At 49.6% G+C, this 20,981-nt stretch overlaps 1 protein-coding gene across 4 annotated transcripts in view; it reads right to left on the bottom strand.

Annotated features, from left to right (window-relative positions):
* Nucleotides 1–20,981, bottom strand: part of ERI3 (ERI1 exoribonuclease family member 3) — a 138,890-nt gene that overhangs the window by 72,691 nt on the left and 45,218 nt on the right. For all 4 annotated transcript variants that reach the window (XM_075424652.1, XM_075424654.1, XM_075424653.1 and 1 more), the window contains exon 6: nucleotides 12,696–12,768. In XM_075424652.1, coding sequence (XP_075280767.1) covers nucleotides 12,696–12,768 — 73 coding nt within the window. The remainder of the gene's footprint in view (nucleotides 1–12,695; nucleotides 12,769–20,981) is intronic.

Genomic DNA, 20,981 nt, shown 5'->3' with positions numbered 1-20,981 from the left:
TGAGAACAGGACAGGTACTGAGCAATTTTGGAAAGGCTGCCATGCAGCAATCCAGACCGTGACTTCAGGAGAGCCGTTTGTTCAGGAGCTTTGATGCCCTATAGAGCCGGCAGCAACATTCATCTCAGAGCACCCAAGGAGAAGATGGTCCCAGTCTGTAGCAGACAGTGCCCAGGCAACTGGGAAAACCAGCCACTGTGAGATAGCCTCTGACAGGGCTCATGCTTCGGAGTGAGCAGAGCTGCCCTCCCCAGCAGGCCACGAAACAGAAGTTTATCTAGAAGAGGGCAAAAGATGGGCTGTTTCCTAAATAACAACAGACTAGCTGCAGAATTCCAGGCCACTTCTTAGAAAGCCACTGGGACAGATACAACCCATGGGCTGCAGGCAAAGAGCTCAGGCAAGCAAACCTGCAAGTAGAGAGAGCAAAAGCCCAGATGGAGCCAGAAGTGCTGTGCCAGCACGGGGGAAGGGCAGCAGGAGATTTTTAATCCCAACTCTGAAATCAACTTGCTTAGTAGCCTTAGGGTTCCAAGATATTTAATTAATTAATTTAATGAGTGTGAAGCACTGTAAGTTATTAATATACAAATTCCACTACAGCATCTCCCAGTTCAGCGTCTCTTGCTGCTTTTTATCGAGCCCCCGAGAAGCAAAAGCCAAGCCACAGCATGCCTCTGTGCAAGGGGGCAGAGACAGCTGCCAAGACAGCAGCAGCGGAGTCCCCCCCCTGTCAGCAGGACAGCGCATCACGCTCCGCACAGGGCAACAGGAACGCCTCATACAAGAAAAGCTCTTCCCACTTACTGGCAAGCGATTTGCTGCCATAAAGCTAGCCTGCTGCTGGTGGTGAAGGTGGCAGGCGGTCACTCTCCCTCTTGTAGCCACGCTGGCTGGATAGGACAATGAGGACTAAACCAGTTAATGTTTTAATCCCCTAAACGAGAAAATCTGATTAACCCCTCACTGGAGAACTACAAGGGCCATTTTCATGCTTCTACATGGAGACCTTGTCTTTTAAATGCAGAGAAAAGAGGACACAGCTCCTTTCCCAGGAACTAGGCAGCTGTGCTCGTACCCACGTAAAGCTCCAGCGGAAGGGCAGGGATGCAGGGATGCTCTGCCCCTTGCCTGACCCACGGGGCTCTGGGAAAGGCCATCTTTCATGCACTGCGCCTTCACCTCCCAGCTTCTCCTGGCCTGGAATGCAGCACACATTGCAAGATTATTGTAAAACATGCCCTGCCTCTAATCCCTTCTCCTCTTGCCTTGCTCTGCTATTGACTGCAGGGAGCTGTGTCAGGCCTGGGGTCAGGCTTGCCTCTTGCAATACCAGGGCACGCAGAAGGGTCCAGTCTCTCTGGCTGCCCACAGTATGCATGAGCCACAGGAAAACACAGGCGGCCCCACATCTTCGTGTAAACAGGCTCGTACAAGCAGGCATGTGAGACTGGCGGCCGGTGCTCCACAGGCACAACCATGGTCCTGCGTGCAGGTGGAACACCAGACCTGTGCCAGACAGACACCCACTCGCTGGGAGATCGAGGGCCTAATTCTGACAATGCTTATGGTACCCCTGTTTTGCTCCTGGTGTGCCATGCCAAGGGCACATTACAGCGCAAATCTGGCTGTGAGCGTGTGGCACATCAGCTGTTCTGCAGTCATGCTGTACCCCTGGCTACAGGGAGCACCCAGCTGACAGGTCCTAGTCACACCACGAGCAGCCCTGCAGCAACTCCCTGCCTGTCCAGACCCCATCGTGGGGACCATCAGGCCACTTCAGCCTGCATAACCTTGACACTGCAGAAAGATTTCTTATCCAAAGCACAAGTTGGTTAGATTTCACTAGGGGCTACTTTCCTTGCTCTTGAATGCTCTTTCCAAAACTTTGTCTTTGGCAGCTACAACACACCTCCCCATACACAGCCAGGACCAGGAGAGTCAGCGTGGCTCCTTCCTCAACCTGCAAGCAGCAATCAGACTCATGGCGTAAAGGTCTGAGCAGCGTTTAACCTCAGCAGCAGCACACACACAGCCAGATGGGAACCAGGAGGCTCCTCGGTGCAGGGGACAGATGTTCAAGTCCCCCAGCACGGGGAGCGCAGGCACGGCGAGGTGCAGCCGAGCAATATGGCACTCAGCAGGAAAAGCAGCATGCAAGGTCTCAGCAGCTGCCTCTCCGCCTTTTGTCTGCAGGCTACGGTGATGTAGAAGAACCACAAATGCTGACCTGCCTCCAACCACCTGCATAGACAACGGTGCTTTCGGTAATGCAACCATTGCAGTGCACTCAGCAAACCTCCGCTTAGAATTTCACCTAGAAGGCAAAGCTTTCGCACTGGTTAAAAAAAGCACAAAACCAACAAATTCTGCTCCCTGCTTTGCCTGGTACCTGCAGGCTGCATGGGGCCAAGTAAGATCGTTGTGTTCCTCAGTTTCTCTTGAATCACCACCTTCCTGTCTCATCTGAGAGCTCTTTGTACCACACGTGGCACCAGGAGGCCCTGGTCCTTGCTGGAGCCTGAAAGTGCTGCCAAATAACAAAGGCTGCCTTGGGATTTTCCCGGTACAAACATCCTGATCTGGGCAGACGGCATCAGAAGAGTAGAAACTGTATGCAGCACCCAAGGCACCCACTCTTCCTTTCCCTGCTCAGGTCCTCTGAGATTCAGTGACGTGGCCCAATGAAAGGCAGACAGCCTGTGTCCAAACGCTGAGGCACAGGAAGCGTCACAGCAAACAGGGTAGGAAGGGATGACCCATGCTGTCTGCTTCAAGGCAGGACCAGCTCCACCCAAACCATCCCCACCATATTCCTCTAAACTCTGAAAATCTCAAGAGCTAAAGGTACTGCGCCCGTGTCCTTACCCACAGAGACTGCTTACATGTCTTGCAGCAGCTAAGGACATGACTAAGACCTGTCCACCACAGTCACCCAGAATAAGCTTTTCCCTTCTTCTGAGCACTTGCATTCCTATAAAAACGATTTCTGCTTAGTCTTCTCGAAGCCGAACATCCCAGATCCCTCAGTCTTCCCCTGGAAGTCACGTTTCCAGCTGTCTGATTCTTCTTCTGTTCTCTTTTGGGCTTTCTCTACCCATGCCAGGTCCTCCCTGAGTGCAGTACACAAAACTGGTTTGCCCCAAAGGCTAAAACTAGGCTCCACAACACCATGCCTAGGAAAAGAGGTGAGATTTTAACATGCGCCTAGTGCAATTTTAATATGTATTAGCAAAAGAGAGTGGAGGAGAAGCCCTGATGGTAAAGAAGTTAATTGGTGTGCAAGATGCCGTGAGATGAACACATGCTAAAGCACACGAAGGAATAGCTACGGGAAGGAAGGAAAAGCTTCTTGTTAATAGGACCGACATACTGACATGTCCCCTTTGCACTGCAGTAGCTCTAAATGGCTTCCATGTAACAGGACCTTGCCAGAGGTTGTCTTTACCCAAAGAGCACTGAGAAAGAAACTGTCTGCCTGTGCCCAGCCCACAGCCTTCTGCTTGGCATGAGTTTGGTAGAAAGAAGGGTGATCTTTCACACGTTTGTGGATTTTCTGGCCAGAAGGAATTACTAAACTAATACACTATTTTGCAAGCCATGAAACTTCACTACTCCCTGGTGAAACAAGACCAGGAACTTACATTAACCCTCTGACGATCCCATCTTTCCTGTCTGCTGCCACAATTCGTACAGGCACATGCCCCACAGAAAACTGTTCCTGTATTTTTAGGATACAATAGAAGAAACACCACCAAAAGTCAAAGGAAAGGGAAACACACAAAACCATTTGATTTAGGTGAAGATGGACACTGCTCTTTTCTGCCCTCCTGGGATGGGCATGTATGTTACCACTCACGTCATCCAAAACCAGTGAAGCCTCTGGGCTGCACCTACAGCCCCTCTCAGCTGTAGCAAGACCAGCTCCTGAGACTGCAAGAAAAGGAAATGAAATGCGAGGCTGGGATCATTACTTTGAAACTATCAGCTCATGCCACTGAGCCAAAGCCCAATCTATCGACATGGATTTGTGTCACCCCAGCAGCAGAGATCATTCTCCATCTCTGCTTGCTCAGCTCCCCTTCTCCCGGGACAGCTGCTGGCACGGTACTCCGCCATGCTCTGCGAAGTCTAGCTACAGAAAACCCCCCAACGCCTTGCCCAACAGGTTAAAGTTATAGGGCTGAGCTACTCCAGAGCAAAAAGTACGCTGCTGACCGCTCCATCACGCTTGGGAAGCTGCCAGCAAAGCACAAAGTGCTACTTGCAGAAGAGCAAATAGCAAAAATCCCAAGTTACCTTCCCTGGGGCAGAGCCCAGGGTGGGGGTGTTGCTTCCTAAAGCCTCCACTATTCAAAAGGCACTGAATTTGCACTCAGCTGTCACACAGGATACTCCTACTCCGTGTCTCCAGTCACCAGCCTGGGCAGCAGCTCTGAGGGAGGGAGACAACCCTGCCCACCACTGACTCCCAGGATGAGGAGGGGAGAGCAGAGCCCTGAACAGCTAGTGGCCACGCAGCCCACACGCCGTGCCTCTGCTTCCTTGGCTTTACACGAAGGTGGATGCCAAAAGCAGCCCTGGTGGTTACTCTGCGTTACGTGAGCACCGTACCTTAGTGCATATCGCAAACCCGCATCAACCCTTGGTCCATCTGGTTATAGCTTCTAGGGAAACCGAGGTGAAGAATGCATCAACCCACCTTGTATGCCCTTCCAACGAGACCAGGAGGAGGAAAGGGAAAAGACTGTCAAGAACTTGCAGACACTCACCCTCTCTTCCCAGCACAACCCCCCGCTTGTTGGTTTTCCTTGGAAATGTGTTTTTACTCCATGCTCCTTGTTAAATAAGAAAGGGAGGCCAGGTCCCTCTGCAGTGGGACAGAGAAGGCTTCTCCTTTAAGGGCTCTCCTGGATGCCCTTTCCCTTTGAGATGACTATCCTCGACTCCCTCCTCGTCTCCCTCCCTTTGATTTAAGAGTTCCTCTCCTGGCCCTGACAGTAAGGTATTTCTGTCCCACAGATTATAACTCACTCTGGGCTATTATTCAACTCCCAAGTCCTGGCCCTGCTGCATTTAGTCCAAACATAATATCCTTCATGCATATATTATCTGTCTCCCTATTATCTGGAATCATTTCGGAATTAAATTTCAGTCCTGCAATATTGGCTTGAAGAGCGGCTCGCTTTATGGGCTAGTCAAAGGTTAGAATACCAATCAAAATAACACTGCCGATGCAGAGAGACATTTTAATATTCCAAAACCCGGTAATTGTAAAAGGACATAATATTTTTTCCCTGATTACCCCAAAGGCAACACATGTTAACAAGGCGAGGGAGAGAGTGAAAGAAATTTCAGAGTTCAGACAGCTGCACGACAGATTTAAAGGAGAAGTTGTGGATGGCTGCCGTGCTCCATCCAGCCCTCGGAGCAGGAGGGCTCCCCGGCCCGCGCTGGCAGCACCGCGCTCCCCGGGATGCCCGCCTCCCCATCCCCAGCCTCGTGGTGTTTGTGCCACCCGCGGTCCCCCAGATCAGGAGCCTTTGAGGGTGCTCTCACTGCAAGTGAACGGAGCAGGCAGAGCTACGCCGCGACGCACAGTCAAAGATTATCACAGCAGGAGAAACCCCGCAATCGGCTGGCCCGACCTGCACAGGCCACGAGGCTGGCCCAGATTAATTCCTGTTTGAACCAGAGCTGATCTTCTTAGGAAAAAGCCTTCCCTCCCGAGCTGGAGAATCCACCACAGCCCTCGGTAAGTTGTTCCAATGGTTAATTACCCTCACTGTAAAAATCTGCTCCCGCATTACCTCGCTTTGGCTTCCAGGCACTGGAACTGCTTATGCTTTTGCCTGCTAGACTGAAGGAGCCTCTCGCCACATGTTGGCTCTCCCTTCAGATCCTTAGGGACTACAGCCAAGTCTCTGTTATCCCTCTTCTCCCCGGTACCCTAAATGGCTCCCAGGCTCTTTACCGCATGGTGAGTGTTCCCATGGGTCTTGCAGCTCTCGTCCAGTCTTCAAGTTTCCAGAATCCTTTCTGATTCAGAGATGGGACCCAGTATCCCACAGCTGTGAAACCAGTCCCAAGAAAGAGACGATCCAGCCCCTCTGGCTCCTACTTACCACTGCCTGTTTATAAATGCAACAGCAGCCGCCTCCTGGATGCAGTATCTGCACATTTTATCGAAAATGATTTTTATGTTTTCTTTCAGGGCATTGATAAAAGTGTTAAATACAAGAGGTCTGAGAAATAGATCCCTGTGGGACCCCACTAGCAAGACATGCACTCCATGATGATTATCCATTTACAATTAAATGCTAGGAGCTGTCAGTTTGCTCGTTCTTAATCAATGTAATGTGTGCCATGTTGATTTTGTATCACTCTTGTTTCTTAATCAAAATGTCATAAGGTACCAAGTCAAATGCCTTCCAGAAGTATATTACATTGACATGGTTACCTTTATCAACCAAACATGTAGTCTCATAAAAAAAATATCAAGTTAGTTTGAAAAAGATCTAGTTTCCATAAATCCACATTGATTGGCATTATATTACCCTCTTTTCATTCTTTATTAATCAACTATGATATCTGGCTTTTCATTACTTTGCCCAGAATTAATGTCAAGCTGATAGGGCTATAATTACTTCATCGGTCATCCCATTTGCCCTTCTAAATTACTGGTACAACATTAGCTTTCTTCCAGTCCTCTAGAACTTCCCCCATGTTCAAAGACTTATTAACAGTCCAGGGCTTCTCAGTCAGCTCTTTAACACTCCTGTAAACCAGCTATGCAAAATGCCAACCGAAAGCCACCACTTTATCAGAAAATTGTGTAACAGCAAACCTCTTGCTCAGCAATATGGCATCCTCTGCCTTTCTGTAAATGCAGAGTAAAGTATTTATTAAACACAGCCATTTTGCTGTTAAAAGCAATTATTTCCTTTTTCTTCCAGCTATGAGACAATGCTATTGCACTTTTCTTTCCTAATCTCCATGGAAAAGACACTCTTGCTACCTCCTTACCCCCGGAGTCGTGCTTCTCCTTGTGTTTCCTTTCACAAACTCTCCTGTTCCTGCCTTCTGAGAGAGACTTCCCAAAGCCAAGAGCTCTGCAGCCGGGGGTGAGGCGCCCAGGAAAGCACAACTCCCACTGGAAGAAGGTGTGACAGGGTCTCAGAGCACTGACCTGTGCTGCAAACCAGAAAAGCACTGAGCGCCGCGGGTAGGCGAGCAGCTCTTCACGGTTACGCGGAACCACCTACTCAGGTGCTTGATGCTTTGGCCATGATGCACTCTGCCTGACGAGTCCTCTGCCATTTCTAACCTTACGAGGCATTTTGTATTCCCTATAGCCAGTACCTCAGTAAACAGGCAACTGGTAACAATCACAGTAAGTCCTCAAGAAGTCAGACCTCGCAAAAGCAACTTTCAGGCACATGGGCCAAAAAATAAACCATTTCACAGTTGCACCCAGCTTCATCCAAAGCCCTTCAGACATTGCAGCACCAAGTACCCGAGAAGCACTCGGAGCTCCTCCTCCCACCCCAAAGGCAGAAGGAATTGTTAATTCAGAGGAGACACAAAAAGCTGTTAGCAAATCTTTGTTTGTTTAGGATGTGTTTATTTCTAGTTGCCAAATATTAACAAAAACATCCTATTACATGCTTGCTCTGTCAGATTTCACAATGTGAGCAGGTGACCTTAAAACATTTGTGCATGTGTATTAACAGCTTGCTTCCAACTACAAGTATCTACAGATCAATAAGGCTAGGCCTGGAAAAGGGCAGCTCGGCACACAGCTGTAGCACCCCCAGCATGGTCACCCTGTGCTCCCCAAGGCTCCACCAACTCTGTTTCGTGATGCCCAGGGACGGAAAGTTGCATTCATCCACATACACCATTCAACCCTTGCCTTTCATAAAAACTCTCTAGGAGGATGTCAAACTAGGACCAGTTTTCTGTCCCTTCTAAAGCAACCACTATTATTGTATCTAAAGACATGATGCCCTCCATGAACAGAACTCAAAGATGGTCAAACATGCCAGGGCAGCTGTCCTGAGAGAGGTGCAGCTCTGTGATGGGCATGAAGATTGTGTTTTTTAAAAAATAAATAAAATACCATTTGAAAAACAAGGAATAAACCAAAACCTTAGCAGTCACATAAAACACTCATCTTTTAACTGCAAAATTTCCAGAGAAGAAATGGAAGATCAGCACAGTGTACACAGTGTTAAAAATTGCTTCCGCAACCCAGTTCTAGAGTCACAGAGCCCACAAGTGCCTTCGTGCCAGCCCTCTGACAAGTTATGCTGCGCTGGAAGGGAGACAACCAAGCCAGAGTATGGCAGATGTTTCAAGTCAAGAATAACACAAGAAGAACTGGACATGCTTATTTGCTCTTTCACACAATGCAAGATTTTGGTCCAAAAAAATGATCTGACAGTAGGTTTAAAGGAAACAAAAGGACCCGCACTTTCACACAACATATGAATAAACAGAGTATAATTAATGCATTATTAAATAGCAAAACTCATTGCTGCAGGATGCCGTAGAAATCCAAAACATGAGCAGATTCAGAAAAGGGCGTACAAGTTCCTGGTAGACAGACGTGGTAAAAACAGTGGGTGCTATACTAGACACAGTGGTCCAGGCACAGCTGTCAGCTCACAGTGCTTGAGGAGACAACCGGTGGGAACCAGAAGCAGCTGACTGGAACCATGCTCTCCTTCTTACACCTGCAAGCATCAGCTACTGGCCTCTTGCACAGAGAGGATCTGGGTTAGACCTTTGGTCTGGCCATTTTGACATCTTCGTCATTCTTCTGACGTTTTTCTTGCACAAGCTAATTGTAAGAAAATCTAGATTCAGCGCCCTTCTTCCCCCTCCTCCCTCCATCAAACCATTCTCCACTCTGTGGCGTGCTGCCAAACCCAGTGGTGCTGGCACTCCTGGTGCCTGCTGGGCTTCCCATTCCCAGGCTCCCGGTCACCCTCGACCGCAGGCACCTGTCCTCAGCCTAACACAGCGCTGGGCCCATCCCGCATGGTGAGCATCCATCCAGGACCAGCCATGCCTCTACCTCAAGTGGGTCCTAGAACGATAAACCACAGAGGCTCCTGAAAGGGCAAATGGAGCATGAACAAGAGCTGATCTTTGTGTTAGAATAAGCACTGACGAATTTATCCAGGCTACCTGAGGATACTCTAGCTTGCTAGCTGCAGCAGCTTTCCTTTTCACGTACGTCTTGACCCACAGCCTCCTGCTTTCTGCACGTGTTCCTCCACTGGTGCCCCTCGCTCCTGACGGGAAGCTCTCTCTGCTATGCACATCCTGAGCATCCAGCTCCAATGACGTAGCTCAGGTTCTGCACCTCAGTCCTAACCCACAGGGCCTCTGTGGATCGACATGACAGGCACATAAGGAGAACTGGCAGACGGGATGGTGGCTCTCTGTTGAGATGGTTTAGGGGGATATCTGAAATGTTGCAACACTCAAAGCAAGCCTCCTCTGCTTTCTGCTGCCTCCCACAAGGCTGAGCTAATCGAAGTGAAGAACATGATAAACTCTGCCCCAAGTCAGTTCTACACTGACAGTTCACCAGAGATACAAGATCGCTCAGTGACATTAAAAATGTCAGCAAACACTGATCAGGCTTGACGGAAGGGATGCATTAGCAGGCAGGGGTGGGGCATAGAGCAAGGTAAAACTTCAGCAAACACGGTCAAGTGCACAGGCAGCTTTTCTCCTTTTGTCCTCCACAGAAAGCTTTTTCACAGATCCCAAGGCACAGTGGCCATCGTCGCAGAAGCCAGGTGTGGAGCTCACCATCCCTTGCATGGCCAGATCAATACAAAAAGGTTTGCCTGGAGCAACAGAACCATGGTAGCTAGTGGGGGCTGGTTCCCATCTTCAGCTTGCCGGAGGAGCCAGTCTTGGATACTCCAAAAGAGGTCTGGAGGCACAGGGTGCTCACCTCAACTGCTCCTGCAGCACAGAAGTGACAAGGGAAGGAGTTCATTGGAGAACAAACCCGGGAAAGACCATCTCACCACATCAGGAAGAGGGACTGCTGAGCTCTGGAGCACCCTAAACTTTGGCAGAGGCAGCACAGACAAGGACTGTTTCTTCAGATGATACAAAACAGAGACAAAGAGGAGCTGAAGCCATGTGTGCATGGGCAGAGGGAATCTGGAATGTATTTTGCTTCTACACTACACACAGGTACACAAACATGTCTGCCCCATGCACACACCTTTCCGTACGTAATCCCACTCTTTTGCATTGCCTTGTATTTGCAGCAGCAGTTCCCTAACTCAGCAGGGTCCTCTTGGTATCACTGCTCACAAGCAGAGACCCAAAGGACAGACAGTAGATGCTGGTGAGGCCATCCTGCAGGAAACTGCTCTCAGTCACACATGCCATTTACACTCACATGAATTGTTCTCTTGACATCTGAAACATCCAAGTCGGCATTATCCATGACCCAGAAATTAGCATTTTCACACCACCCCCTCCGCAACACCTTCACTTCATGGATCAGGTCTTTCTAAGTCAGGAACGTGCCAGAGGGAGGGAAAAACAAGCCACGTGAGCAATGCAGGGAAGAACAGGGTGGGCTAGATACCTGTCCAACCTTATTTGTCTCACACTGGGAGCTCACTCAAAAGAGACTGAGGTCCCATTGGGTCCTGCTGCTTGGATGGAATTATTTATTTAGGCTGCAAATTCTCTCTCGTGAAAACACACAGAGGGTTCACCCAGAGAGTGGGGCATTGAGTGGCATGGGAAGGTCCTCACCTTGGGGTAAGAGCAAGCCCCAGGGGAGGCAGCTCTTCAGTCACAGGACAGGACAGGTCTATGCTCTCCTCTCCAACCTGGGTCACTTCCTAGAAGGGTGCAGGGACCCCGGAACCGTCCTGTGTCACAGGGCATCAGATATTATAGAGTCAGAAAAACTTCAGATTGTTAAGGGATCAGAGGGGTTGAAGGAAGATGAACATTTCTTACACACACATCCTCCCTGCATGATCTAAGGGAGATTAGAGCCTTACTTTCTGAGTAACACATCCGCAGAGGGGCCAAGACAACACACGCTCCAACCCACATGCCCCATTCTACACACTGAGCCTGCAACCCCTCTGGAGAGCTGGAAGAGGAGTGCTTTCCTCCTCCTCCTGCCTTTGGACTGGTACTTCATGGATGTTCACCGGCTCTCAACTTAGTATCACAGTATTTGCTGAAGCCCAGTACACGAACGCCTGTCTTGAAGAACAGCCACTTGCCTGGATGTCCACATTATGATGAATCCCAGGTCCTAGCATGCTAAATCCCAGAGGCTCAAACTATGGGAAAGAGCCATAACTCATTCATCCTGAGGCCCAGAGGAGGAGCATGGCTGGATCAACCTACTTCTTAGCAAACATCACAGAACACAGGGATTTTTTTCAAATCTTATTATTCCGCAGCCATCAACCTGCTGGTTATCTAGCTGCTATCCATTCACCGGAAGTTTAGTGAACTTCAAATGGCGATCATTAATGGTCACTGAACTGCAGAATGCCCCAATGTGCTTTCAGATTTCATTTACCAAGGACCAGCAATCAGCCAAAAGATTTGCTCTGACAGCAGGGAAATACAAGACCCTTTGACAAGTTCAGCCGGGAATGTGCTGCCAGCATCCCTTGTTAAGTTCATGTTCTACCCTATTTGATGGAACAGATCATGCAAATTGTCCTTCTGCGGCCGCTCAGCCTGTCACTCATGCTTCCATTTAAAACAATAAACAAACAAAAGAACAAAAGAAAAGCCCACAAGTACAATGAGCTGTTTACAAGCAAATTCCACTTACTGAGACCCCTAATTACCAGGAAAAGGCGCAGAAACCCAAATAAAACACTAAATTGGATGGGGGAAGGGAATCTTACTCATCCAAAGGTCTGACCGGGAGAGCCATCCCAGTTTCTCTTGCACACAGATCCCAGCCTCCCCCCTCACCCTGCTACTGCTTGTAATCACACTTGTTCTTTTCTTCCCACTTTGATTTGTGGCTTATGGCATCACAACATTTTTCTGTGCGGAAGGAGCAGATGTGCCAGGAGACCCTGTGGATGCACAGCAGGCTGCTCTTTAACCACCCAGAGAAGGTGTAGAGTGACACAAGGCACCAGACAGTAAAGTCCAAGGTATTTTGCTTTGTAACATGACCACTGGTTTCTTAGGTGGATGTGCTGCTGAGACAACTCCTCTTCCCCACAGCACAAAGGGAAATACTGATTTTCATTTGGGAATATTTCCACATGTTTATCAAGCAGAATTTGATCTGAAGAGAACTGAGCTCCTCAGAGCCTTATACAGCTGCAAAACAAAACAGAGTCAGCAACGCTGGGGCCAACACAACCTACACTGAAGAGGGGCCTCACAGTGTCCCACTATTATGTGGAGACACCGCACTGTGCCTGCCACAATGGGATTCTCCCCAGCTGCAGAACACATCCCATCAAGTACAGTGAGACTCTATTAGAGGAGATACAATAGGGAGCCGGAGGACTCGCTCAGCCCAGCTTCTGAGAAAATAACTCATTTCAATGCAAAACAGCAGTAGTTATTAGATACCTCCTTAAAGGGAAAAGGAGAAGGACAAGGGGAGGGGGGAGAGAGGGAGACTGGGGCTGTGGTAGTTTGCACAAAAGTACCTTTTTCAGATTAATCCACTGTTTGAAGTAATCAGCAACCGGCAGCCCTAAGTACTGGCATTGTCCTGGTAACCTGTAAGAGAGAAGAGAGAGCAGGTTTGATTCAATCAGTGTCCTGACAACACAAACTGTTTTCTTAAGTGCATTTCATTCCGGGATGGAAGACACGTTCAAGTCTGCTGTAACATGCTGCACATCAGAAGGACCATAGCTCTTGGCGAGAAAACCCCTCACGAGAGCAGAGCTTGGCTGAAGGCTTACATACATCCAGCCACATCCAGGTTGCTGACACCTTTCAGGCTGAACATTTGGAACAGGAGCTGCGTGCAAGTGCAGCACGCAGCTCTTCTCCACAGTGGCTAGCACACAAACACGACTGGAGCATCCAGGCTGTCCTTAACTAAATGAACTCATCACAAATCCCTGCAAAACCATCCTGCTCAGCCAGCAGCTTACAGAGCAGACAGAAGGACTGACAACTCACTTGTCATGCCCTGGTGCTTTTCCACTTGGCCGTTATGGTTAAAACACCGAGTGAGACACGAGGGAGGGAAGGAAGCATCAATGCGCTCATTTTGGGGGTAGTAATGCCACAGAACCAATGTTTCAGGGCTAAAAAAGCAAAGGCTGTTTTTCCAAGAAGGTGCTCAGAAGAAGACAGCAGTCAAAACTGAAGATGCAAGGTGCTGCACGTGGTCTCACTATGGGTTTGAGAACCAGCAGCCAGAGCTCCGAGCGCCTGTATTTCATCTCTCCCCTCCTACAGTGAGCTGCTCACAAAACCAGACACTGGTAAGGGAGGCGGATTGCCTGCAAGGACAGCAGGAACCCGGGATTCAGAAAGCTGATCCTTCCACACGGCGTCGACCTCAGCATGTTCGCCGGGGAGCTACGTGCCCCTCTCCGACAGCAGATGGGGAAGGCTGAGTCGTGGAGGCGTGTGGCTCCGGCCGAGCTTGTGCAGGGAAATGAGTTACGCTGAGTTTTCCCCGGCCAGTTTGATCTGATCAAGAGTGATTGATGGATCTTGTTCATTCACGTACTGCTGAGCCCGCCTGGGGCACTGGTCACAGGATCTTTAACTGAAGCAAAGGAACGTCCCAAATAAATATGTCAACTAAATAAATGACTAAATTAGAGCCGTTTGTGCATGTTAAAAGCCACAACCCCAGAAATCAGCTTTCGCAAACAGAGGAGGGTGGAGAATCTTACAACTTCCTTGGGTACTGGGGGCTGTTGAGGGAGGTTGTAGGGGAGCCAGGAAGAGCTGTGAGTGCCAGCATCAGCTGCTCAAACATCTCAACACAGACTATGTCCAGGGCAAAGTCTTCTCCCACTCTCCATAGAGGAAAGAGTGAATAATTCAGCCTGGACTTCAGACTTCAGGCTGAAACTTGGCAACAAGCTCTGGTCAGATGTGGATTCAAGCTAGGTACATTGCTTTGAGCTGGGGTGCACCATCAGCACCCCATGCAGTACCCGAGTGCTCAGCTCAGCTCCAAACCCTCCGGCGATCCGGGCGGCATCTCTTCACACTTACAAGCAGTTTGCCAAGTAAGGAGATGAAGGAGGGACACAGACAACGCACTTGTGTATAATGTGAGACTTGGAGTATTGCAGTGCCAAAGTGGTTTGGTCTCGGTGCTGCTTCTATTTCTATAGGAAGCGAAGGAAGCAGGCAAACGTACACAGGGGAATCTCCTGGGACTATGTGACCAACAGAACCAGCACGCACTGGACCCCACCAGTGTACTGGCTTTGTGAGTCCTACTTAGGCTGGGAAAGGAACAGGCTCCCTTTGCCAAAACCACATGCCTGGTCCTGAAAAGATGCACATGTCATCATTTAGGAGCAATAATTTAAGTCATACAAATACACTTGAATAAGGAGGTCCAGAGGAATCTCTCTGAAAGCAGGAAGCCTTGTCAAAAGCATGAGCTTGCAAGCAGCAGGGCTACGGCGATTTGCAGGGTAAGCAATGTGACTCGACAGCACAGTCTCATCTCTGGGCACGGCTCATCTGATGCTAGCACCATCATGCTGAAATAAACCACCTGGAGTCACTCCTTGCAATTGCATAGCCATCACATAAATAGCAGCCTGGTCCATGCATTTCACAGCCATTACACATATGTCCGTGACATCCCATAGTTGAACGGACCCCACCAGCCCCAAGCAGCATGCTTAGAAAGCTCTTTCTCCAGCAAAGCTCCTTTCTACTGGTGCTCAAATCAAAAAAGGTCTCAAGAAAAAGAATCACCTAAAACCACTGACCAGTCTAAATACAGACAGGTGATCAGCTCAACCTCTCTTAGACTGCTCATGTTTGGCTAGAGAGGATGATGACAGTAGTTAGCAAAAAGTATGTTACTAAAAGCTGAGTTTCACCTCCCAACCCAAAAGGTTTTCATTAATATAGGTCTCAGCCTAGCTCCAGTTAGAGGAATAATTATCAATACACCTAACCTTTGGATAGGGCCCAGAAGCAGCGAGCACAGCATTGTTCTTGTTAGCCACAGGAATTGACAGCTAACCACCCAGCGCAATGAATGACATCTAAAACATTTCCATCCCTGTGGGACCAAAAGGCCCAGCAAACTGGACAGTCTGGTTCTGCTTCCACCCTGAGACTGATGGCAGTATGCCCTGGGCACTGGACAGTGGGTCTTTAATTGGAGAAAATAAATGCTCCAAATAAATATGTCAACTAAATAAATGACCCATTTTTGCAAACAAGTAACAACCCCAGAAACTGCCTGTGAAGCTGTGTGACCTAAGGACATTAGCCCTCCCTCTCCACGCTTGTGCTCCCCTCATTTCACATTAGTAGAGAGACTTCACCAAGTTTTTCAAGCACTAGAAGAGCTATACTCATGCTATAAGCTGGGCTGGCTGTTAGCAGCATGGAAGAAAACATCAGTCTACTCCCCAAGATAGGAGATGCAGGCCTGGTGGCTCCAGGCCAGCAAGGACACAGCCACTCAACATGCTTGCCTTCAGTGAAGAATTGCCGTACGGGTCTGGTCTAGTCTGGGCATGCAGCACTCCCAGCACAGGGAACCAGGGGCTCTCGCTGCACAGAAACCAGGTCCCCAGGTAGATACGGGAAGGAAAACACCCCTGCAATGTCTTTTCCCCAGCTCCAAGCTCGTCACCTGCAGTGGTCCTCCCACTCGGCCTGGTGATCAGGCAAGAGTTTCTCCAGCATATTCTCCAGTTTGGAGTAAACAAGGCACACGTGTAGCTCTGCTGGGGAATAGAAGTGCCAGGGCCTGCAAGGAAACGTCTCCATTTATCAGGGCCACCATTCACTTGAGCAGCTCACTTGGTAAACATGCTCTTCTGCTCCGTACAGCTTCTTGCTCTTGCAAGAGTCAACACTGCGCACTGGGGGCAGCTCTGCTTGTGCAAAGAGCTTGATTTGGCCTTCCCTCAGGTAAGGCAGAAGAGAAATGATGGCACATTTCATTGCATTCAACACCCCATGATCCTCCCAGCTTTTGAATGAGGTCTCGCTGCCTCTCTAAACAGTGAAGCTCTCGCTCCCTGGGAAGGAAGCTGGCTCTCAAAACCACCCGTCAGCCGAGTGCCGTGGCTTCAGGCATGACTGCACTTGATAGAGACACACTTGGAAACAGCTGTGGGATTTTCCAGCCTCCAATGAAGCTCTGGTGAAGCCTGCGCCTCTGCCTGCTCCCAAAATGTGGGTGCCTGTTGGGCAGAAGAGCAAGTGACATCAGGTGGCATGCTCTCCTCCACCAGCCAAGCAAATCCAAGTCCTCCTTGGACTGTGGTCCACAGTGGAAGCTCGGGCATCATTTTCAGAGAGCTTTCATCACCCCAGCCTCTGATTTCCATCCAGCCCTGCTCCTCCACTCTGCAGGGTAAATGGGGCCTGGAGATGAATGGGATGCAAACAGGAGGCGAGGTGACATGGCTGCATTTCTCCTGTTGAAGTCGGCTCTCTCCAAGGCGGCAAGAAGCGCACAGCTTGGCGGTGATAAACGGCCTTGCTTTAGTTATCACTTTCCTTAAGTTAAGGAGAGCAGCCTAGTGATGGATGGGCTGGAATTCGGTTATCAGGGAAGGCTGTCAGCCAGAGTTGCCTATCTCCACACACATTTAGCAGGGCGTCATTATGCGATGGCATGGAGTTAAAATATGACCAAGGGTATTGAAAGAAAAAGAACAGGATTAAAAAAAAAAAAAAGGCAAATTGAGCAACAATAAAGGAGCATGAGGCAAGAACGTTATCGTACTAGTGACACCTTTTATCTCGGTCTGGTTAGCTAGAGCAGGGCACAAATTGGTCCTTCCTCCACTATTGTATCCTCTTGTACAAACAGACGCAGATAAAATGTGTCACCAGTGCGATAGCATATCAATTTAACCCTAATTATCTAGGGGGTCACACTGAGAAATAGGGGTTTCTCATTTCAACAGGTTCCTCTGTATGTGCTCGGAGCCACCACGTTAATACGGAAGGGGGAGGGGCAGCTGTAATTGATTTCCGTCACTCAGGTGGTCCTGGCATATAAAAAATTAATGCTTGATTCTCCCAACTAATCAGAGCTGGTTAACGTCCATCTGCTTCTGGGTTCAGGATGTCAGGAGACAAAGAAATTGGGCCACTTTCTACACACTGGGTGTATTGATATTGAGCCAGTTAAAAGAACAAGTCCCTCTACGAGTAAGATAAAGGGACATTAAATCTTGTTTTTCACAGACCTGGTCTCAGCCTTCAAAAAAAATTTATGCCCTGGAGACCCTGAGTTGCAAGAGGTGCAGAACACTTTAATTCCGTCCTGGCCAACCCCACCGCACTGGGCTGCAAAGGAGAGGGCAGGGAGGCTCCCACCCTGGCAATCCTTCGCTGTAGGAGGGCTGGAAAGCCTGAGCGAAGCTGCAGCACCCAACCGCAATGAGGCAACAGCCAAAGAGTGGAGCTGCCAACCACCTGAGCCTTGCACCCTAGTTCGAAGCAAGGCTGGTCAAGGTGTCACTCTGGATCATGCAGTGCAGAGGTGCTGCTCGGTTTTGATGGAGGGTGGGATGTTTGCCAGGCCAAGAGGAAAGCTTGGGTGCCCTCTCCTAACAGAGAAAGCTAGCAGTGCTAAGGCACCACAGATGTTTTAGCAGAGGAACAGCACCATGACAGGCAAAGCCACATCTGCCTGCACCCAACCTTGTGTGAGCTGGAGCCAAGCTAGGAATTTAAAGTAGTTTAGGCAAACCCACACCGTCCCAAAGAGGCAGCCTACGGTTGAGTCAAACTTGGTTAACACAGTAAGTCCAGCCAGCAGAGTTCAACGGCCTGAGGATGCCAAGGGGTAAGACCCTGCTCCAGATCAGTGAGGCCACTGAGGTACCTGTGGAGGGGCAGAAAGCCTTGTCGGGCTTTGCCAAAACCGCTGAGATGGGCCAGGAGGGCTTCAGCAGCACAGCACCCGCACACAAGCAAAGTGTCCTGGGCACACAGCATAGCCCAAGCCATGCTGCAGCCTGTGGAAACTGAAGCATGCTGACACACACCTCCAAAAAAAACCCCAAACCTCAACTCTGCCATCCTATTAATTCAAGTATTATTCAGGAGCAGTTTTCCTGTCTAATCCAAGGCTTTGGCGGGGAGACATCTCCTCCCCAGCACTGGAGTCACCATGCCACTCAGTGCAAAGAGGTAAGAGCAGAGCCAGTGTCCCCTCATGCTCCTGTGTGAAGTGAAGGACAGAGGGATGAACCCCCTACCAGACCTCTGTCACCCTACTCAGGCTCCTCAGCCCCACAGACCTGCAAGAAGCCCACCTGCCCTTGCTTCCTGACTGATGAGCCCCTGCCAGGTGACTGCACTCCACTCTCACTGGGTACACCCATGGCACCGTCCCTCTCTGTCCCCATCACTGCAGGCCCAACTGCCCTGGCACAGCTGTACTTAAAATTCATGAGCAGTAGCTGTGGAAAGACAATACATGTGGAGCCCTGGGCTCTCACAGAAACCCGGAGACAGGTCCCATCTCCCTCCCTCTTTGCTTTCCTTCCATCCTCTCAGTTCTCTCAACCACCCCCAAACTTGTCACAGTGCAACAAGCCTACGAGCCGCACATCAGCTTTAAATATCAGCATGCGTGAAGCAGGGACATGAGAGCAGGGAAGTGGGAACAGACAGAGCAAGCCTCCATCGCCTGTCAGGAAACACTAATGAATTTCAACACCAGCAGCCATTGCCTCAGACGGGCTGGCGAGAGGAGGAGAGGGAGTTACAGCGAGGAGCCTTTGCAGGAGCAGCCTGCCTTTTTTCAAAGCCCCCTCCGTTAATCAATGTCATTGCCGAGCAGGCTGCAGCAGTCCTTGAGCCGGCATGGGGTGGGCCGGGGGACAGACAGGTGACTGACAGCACTCGGGATGCCTGGGCAGTGCAGCCTTTTCTTCGGCTGCATCCCCAGGCAGGAGCCAGGACAAGGAAGCAGATGGGACATCGCCACTGGCATGAAGCTGTCTTCCACTGAAGTCCCAGTGCCCAAACAACCACCTCCGCAAGAAGCCACGAGTGCAGTCCCAACACCCCACAGTCCCATTCACCGGGACGGATGGAGGCTTTACAGGGAATGGTCCTTGGGATGGCCAGAGGCATGCAGAGACATCCAGACACGCTGCCTGCGTTCCCGGCAGCAGCAAAGGGTTACAGAGCAGCCTGTCCCTTTGCTGACACAAATGCATTCCCGAGGCAGCGCAGGAAGAAGCATCCAGCACAGGGCACCGCATGGCAACCGCACCGATGCACAACATGAAGGTCAACGCAAGTCTTCTTTACAAATGTCAACCTGTCATCTCTGGATATTAATGAGGGCTGACCAGCAGCTAAAATGCATCCATGCTCCATTAGTAATAAGAGAGAGACGATGCAGGAGAAGAGCACACGCCATGGCGTGTGGAGGCACCAGTGGGTCTGCAGGGCCCGGGGAGGTGTGGTGACGCACAAGATAACTCGGGCCACTCCAGCTGCCCAGTAAGGAACGCAGTTGCCACACAAACCCCTTCACTTGAGTGGGTGTTGTCTTCTTCCATCAATCTTTAATTGGATTAGTGTAATGAGGCCAAAAAACCCAGGCTAAGCAGCGAGGCTAATACCTGGTACTTTCAGACCTTCCTTTCTTTTTCTGTGATGCCGCTTCTGGACAGTGCTGCTTTCTCTCTTTACCAGGCATATTCCTGCCTAGGAAGCTTAAAAGGCAAGCTGCAAGCCTTAACGCTTGGTACTCACAGCAGCACCGGCTGAAATGTCTGAGCACCCCCCACATGCTAACAGCCAGATCCCTCTTCTCTAAATTTTGGCTGGGTACTAAGAAATCTGGGAGAACCTCAACACCCATGCTGTCCAAGCAGCTAACCTGTCAATGGAAAAGGCTGTTACCCCAGACTGCAACCAAAGCAATGTATACACTAGGAAAACAATTCTGCCACAAAAAGCACACAGGCAAGTGGTTCGTCGTGACTCGCTCGTCCTGCAAAGCACTGTGTGCCTTCCACTGCCATCAACCTTAATGAAACATGAGGGCATTTAACACCAGGCGAGATCTGGCCCTTTTATGGGTATCTGTCTGCGCGTCAGCTAGATGCTGGCAGAGATGCTATCTCAACATTAAAAGCAAGGCTGTAACACAGCAGGTATTCAGCCTCCAACAGAAGATGTTCATCAGCAATTGCATACACATGATGCTACAATAAATCTATGTGCTACTGCTTAACAGCTTCTTTTAAAAAGATTCATAGCTCTGTTTACTGGGCCTGATTCTGCTGCTCTGCGTGTGGGAGTAAATCTTTACCTGGAATTAGTAAGTAGCCAGTGAAAGCAGGATCAGAACTGAACCTTTTGATTTTTAAATAACTACTTAATTACCATGAAGAAAACCAGAGCTTGCTGGCTCCACGGTTCAGCTGAGGTTAGGAGCGCAGCAGGCAGAAGCTATGCATTCCTCCATACCAAGTCCTCCAGATCGATGAAGGGGTAGAGCAAATGCTATCATCATCCCTTGCAGACAGGGAGGATGACTGGGTGGACTTCCCTTTGACACACGAATGCATGACGCTGCTCCCAAGGAAAGAAACTGGAAAGTCTCCAAGGCTGAGGTCACCCCCCCAGCCTTGGGAACCTGACACTATGAAAACCCCGTAAAAAACAGATACCTACACACAAGCTTGCTCTGACAGTCTGCTTACTAATTATGACATTATGCAGCATCTTGGGAATAGGAGTGTACAAAATTGGATACTGTGTACACCTACCACACA

Source organism: Opisthocomus hoazin, chromosome 6 (genome assembly GCF_030867145.1).
Source record: "Opisthocomus hoazin isolate bOpiHoa1 chromosome 6, bOpiHoa1.hap1, whole genome shotgun sequence".
Lineage (NCBI taxonomy): Eukaryota > Metazoa > Chordata > Aves > Opisthocomiformes > Opisthocomidae > Opisthocomus > Opisthocomus hoazin.
The sequence above is the reverse complement of the archived record's forward strand: the minus strand, read 5'-3'. Positions and strand labels throughout refer to the sequence as shown.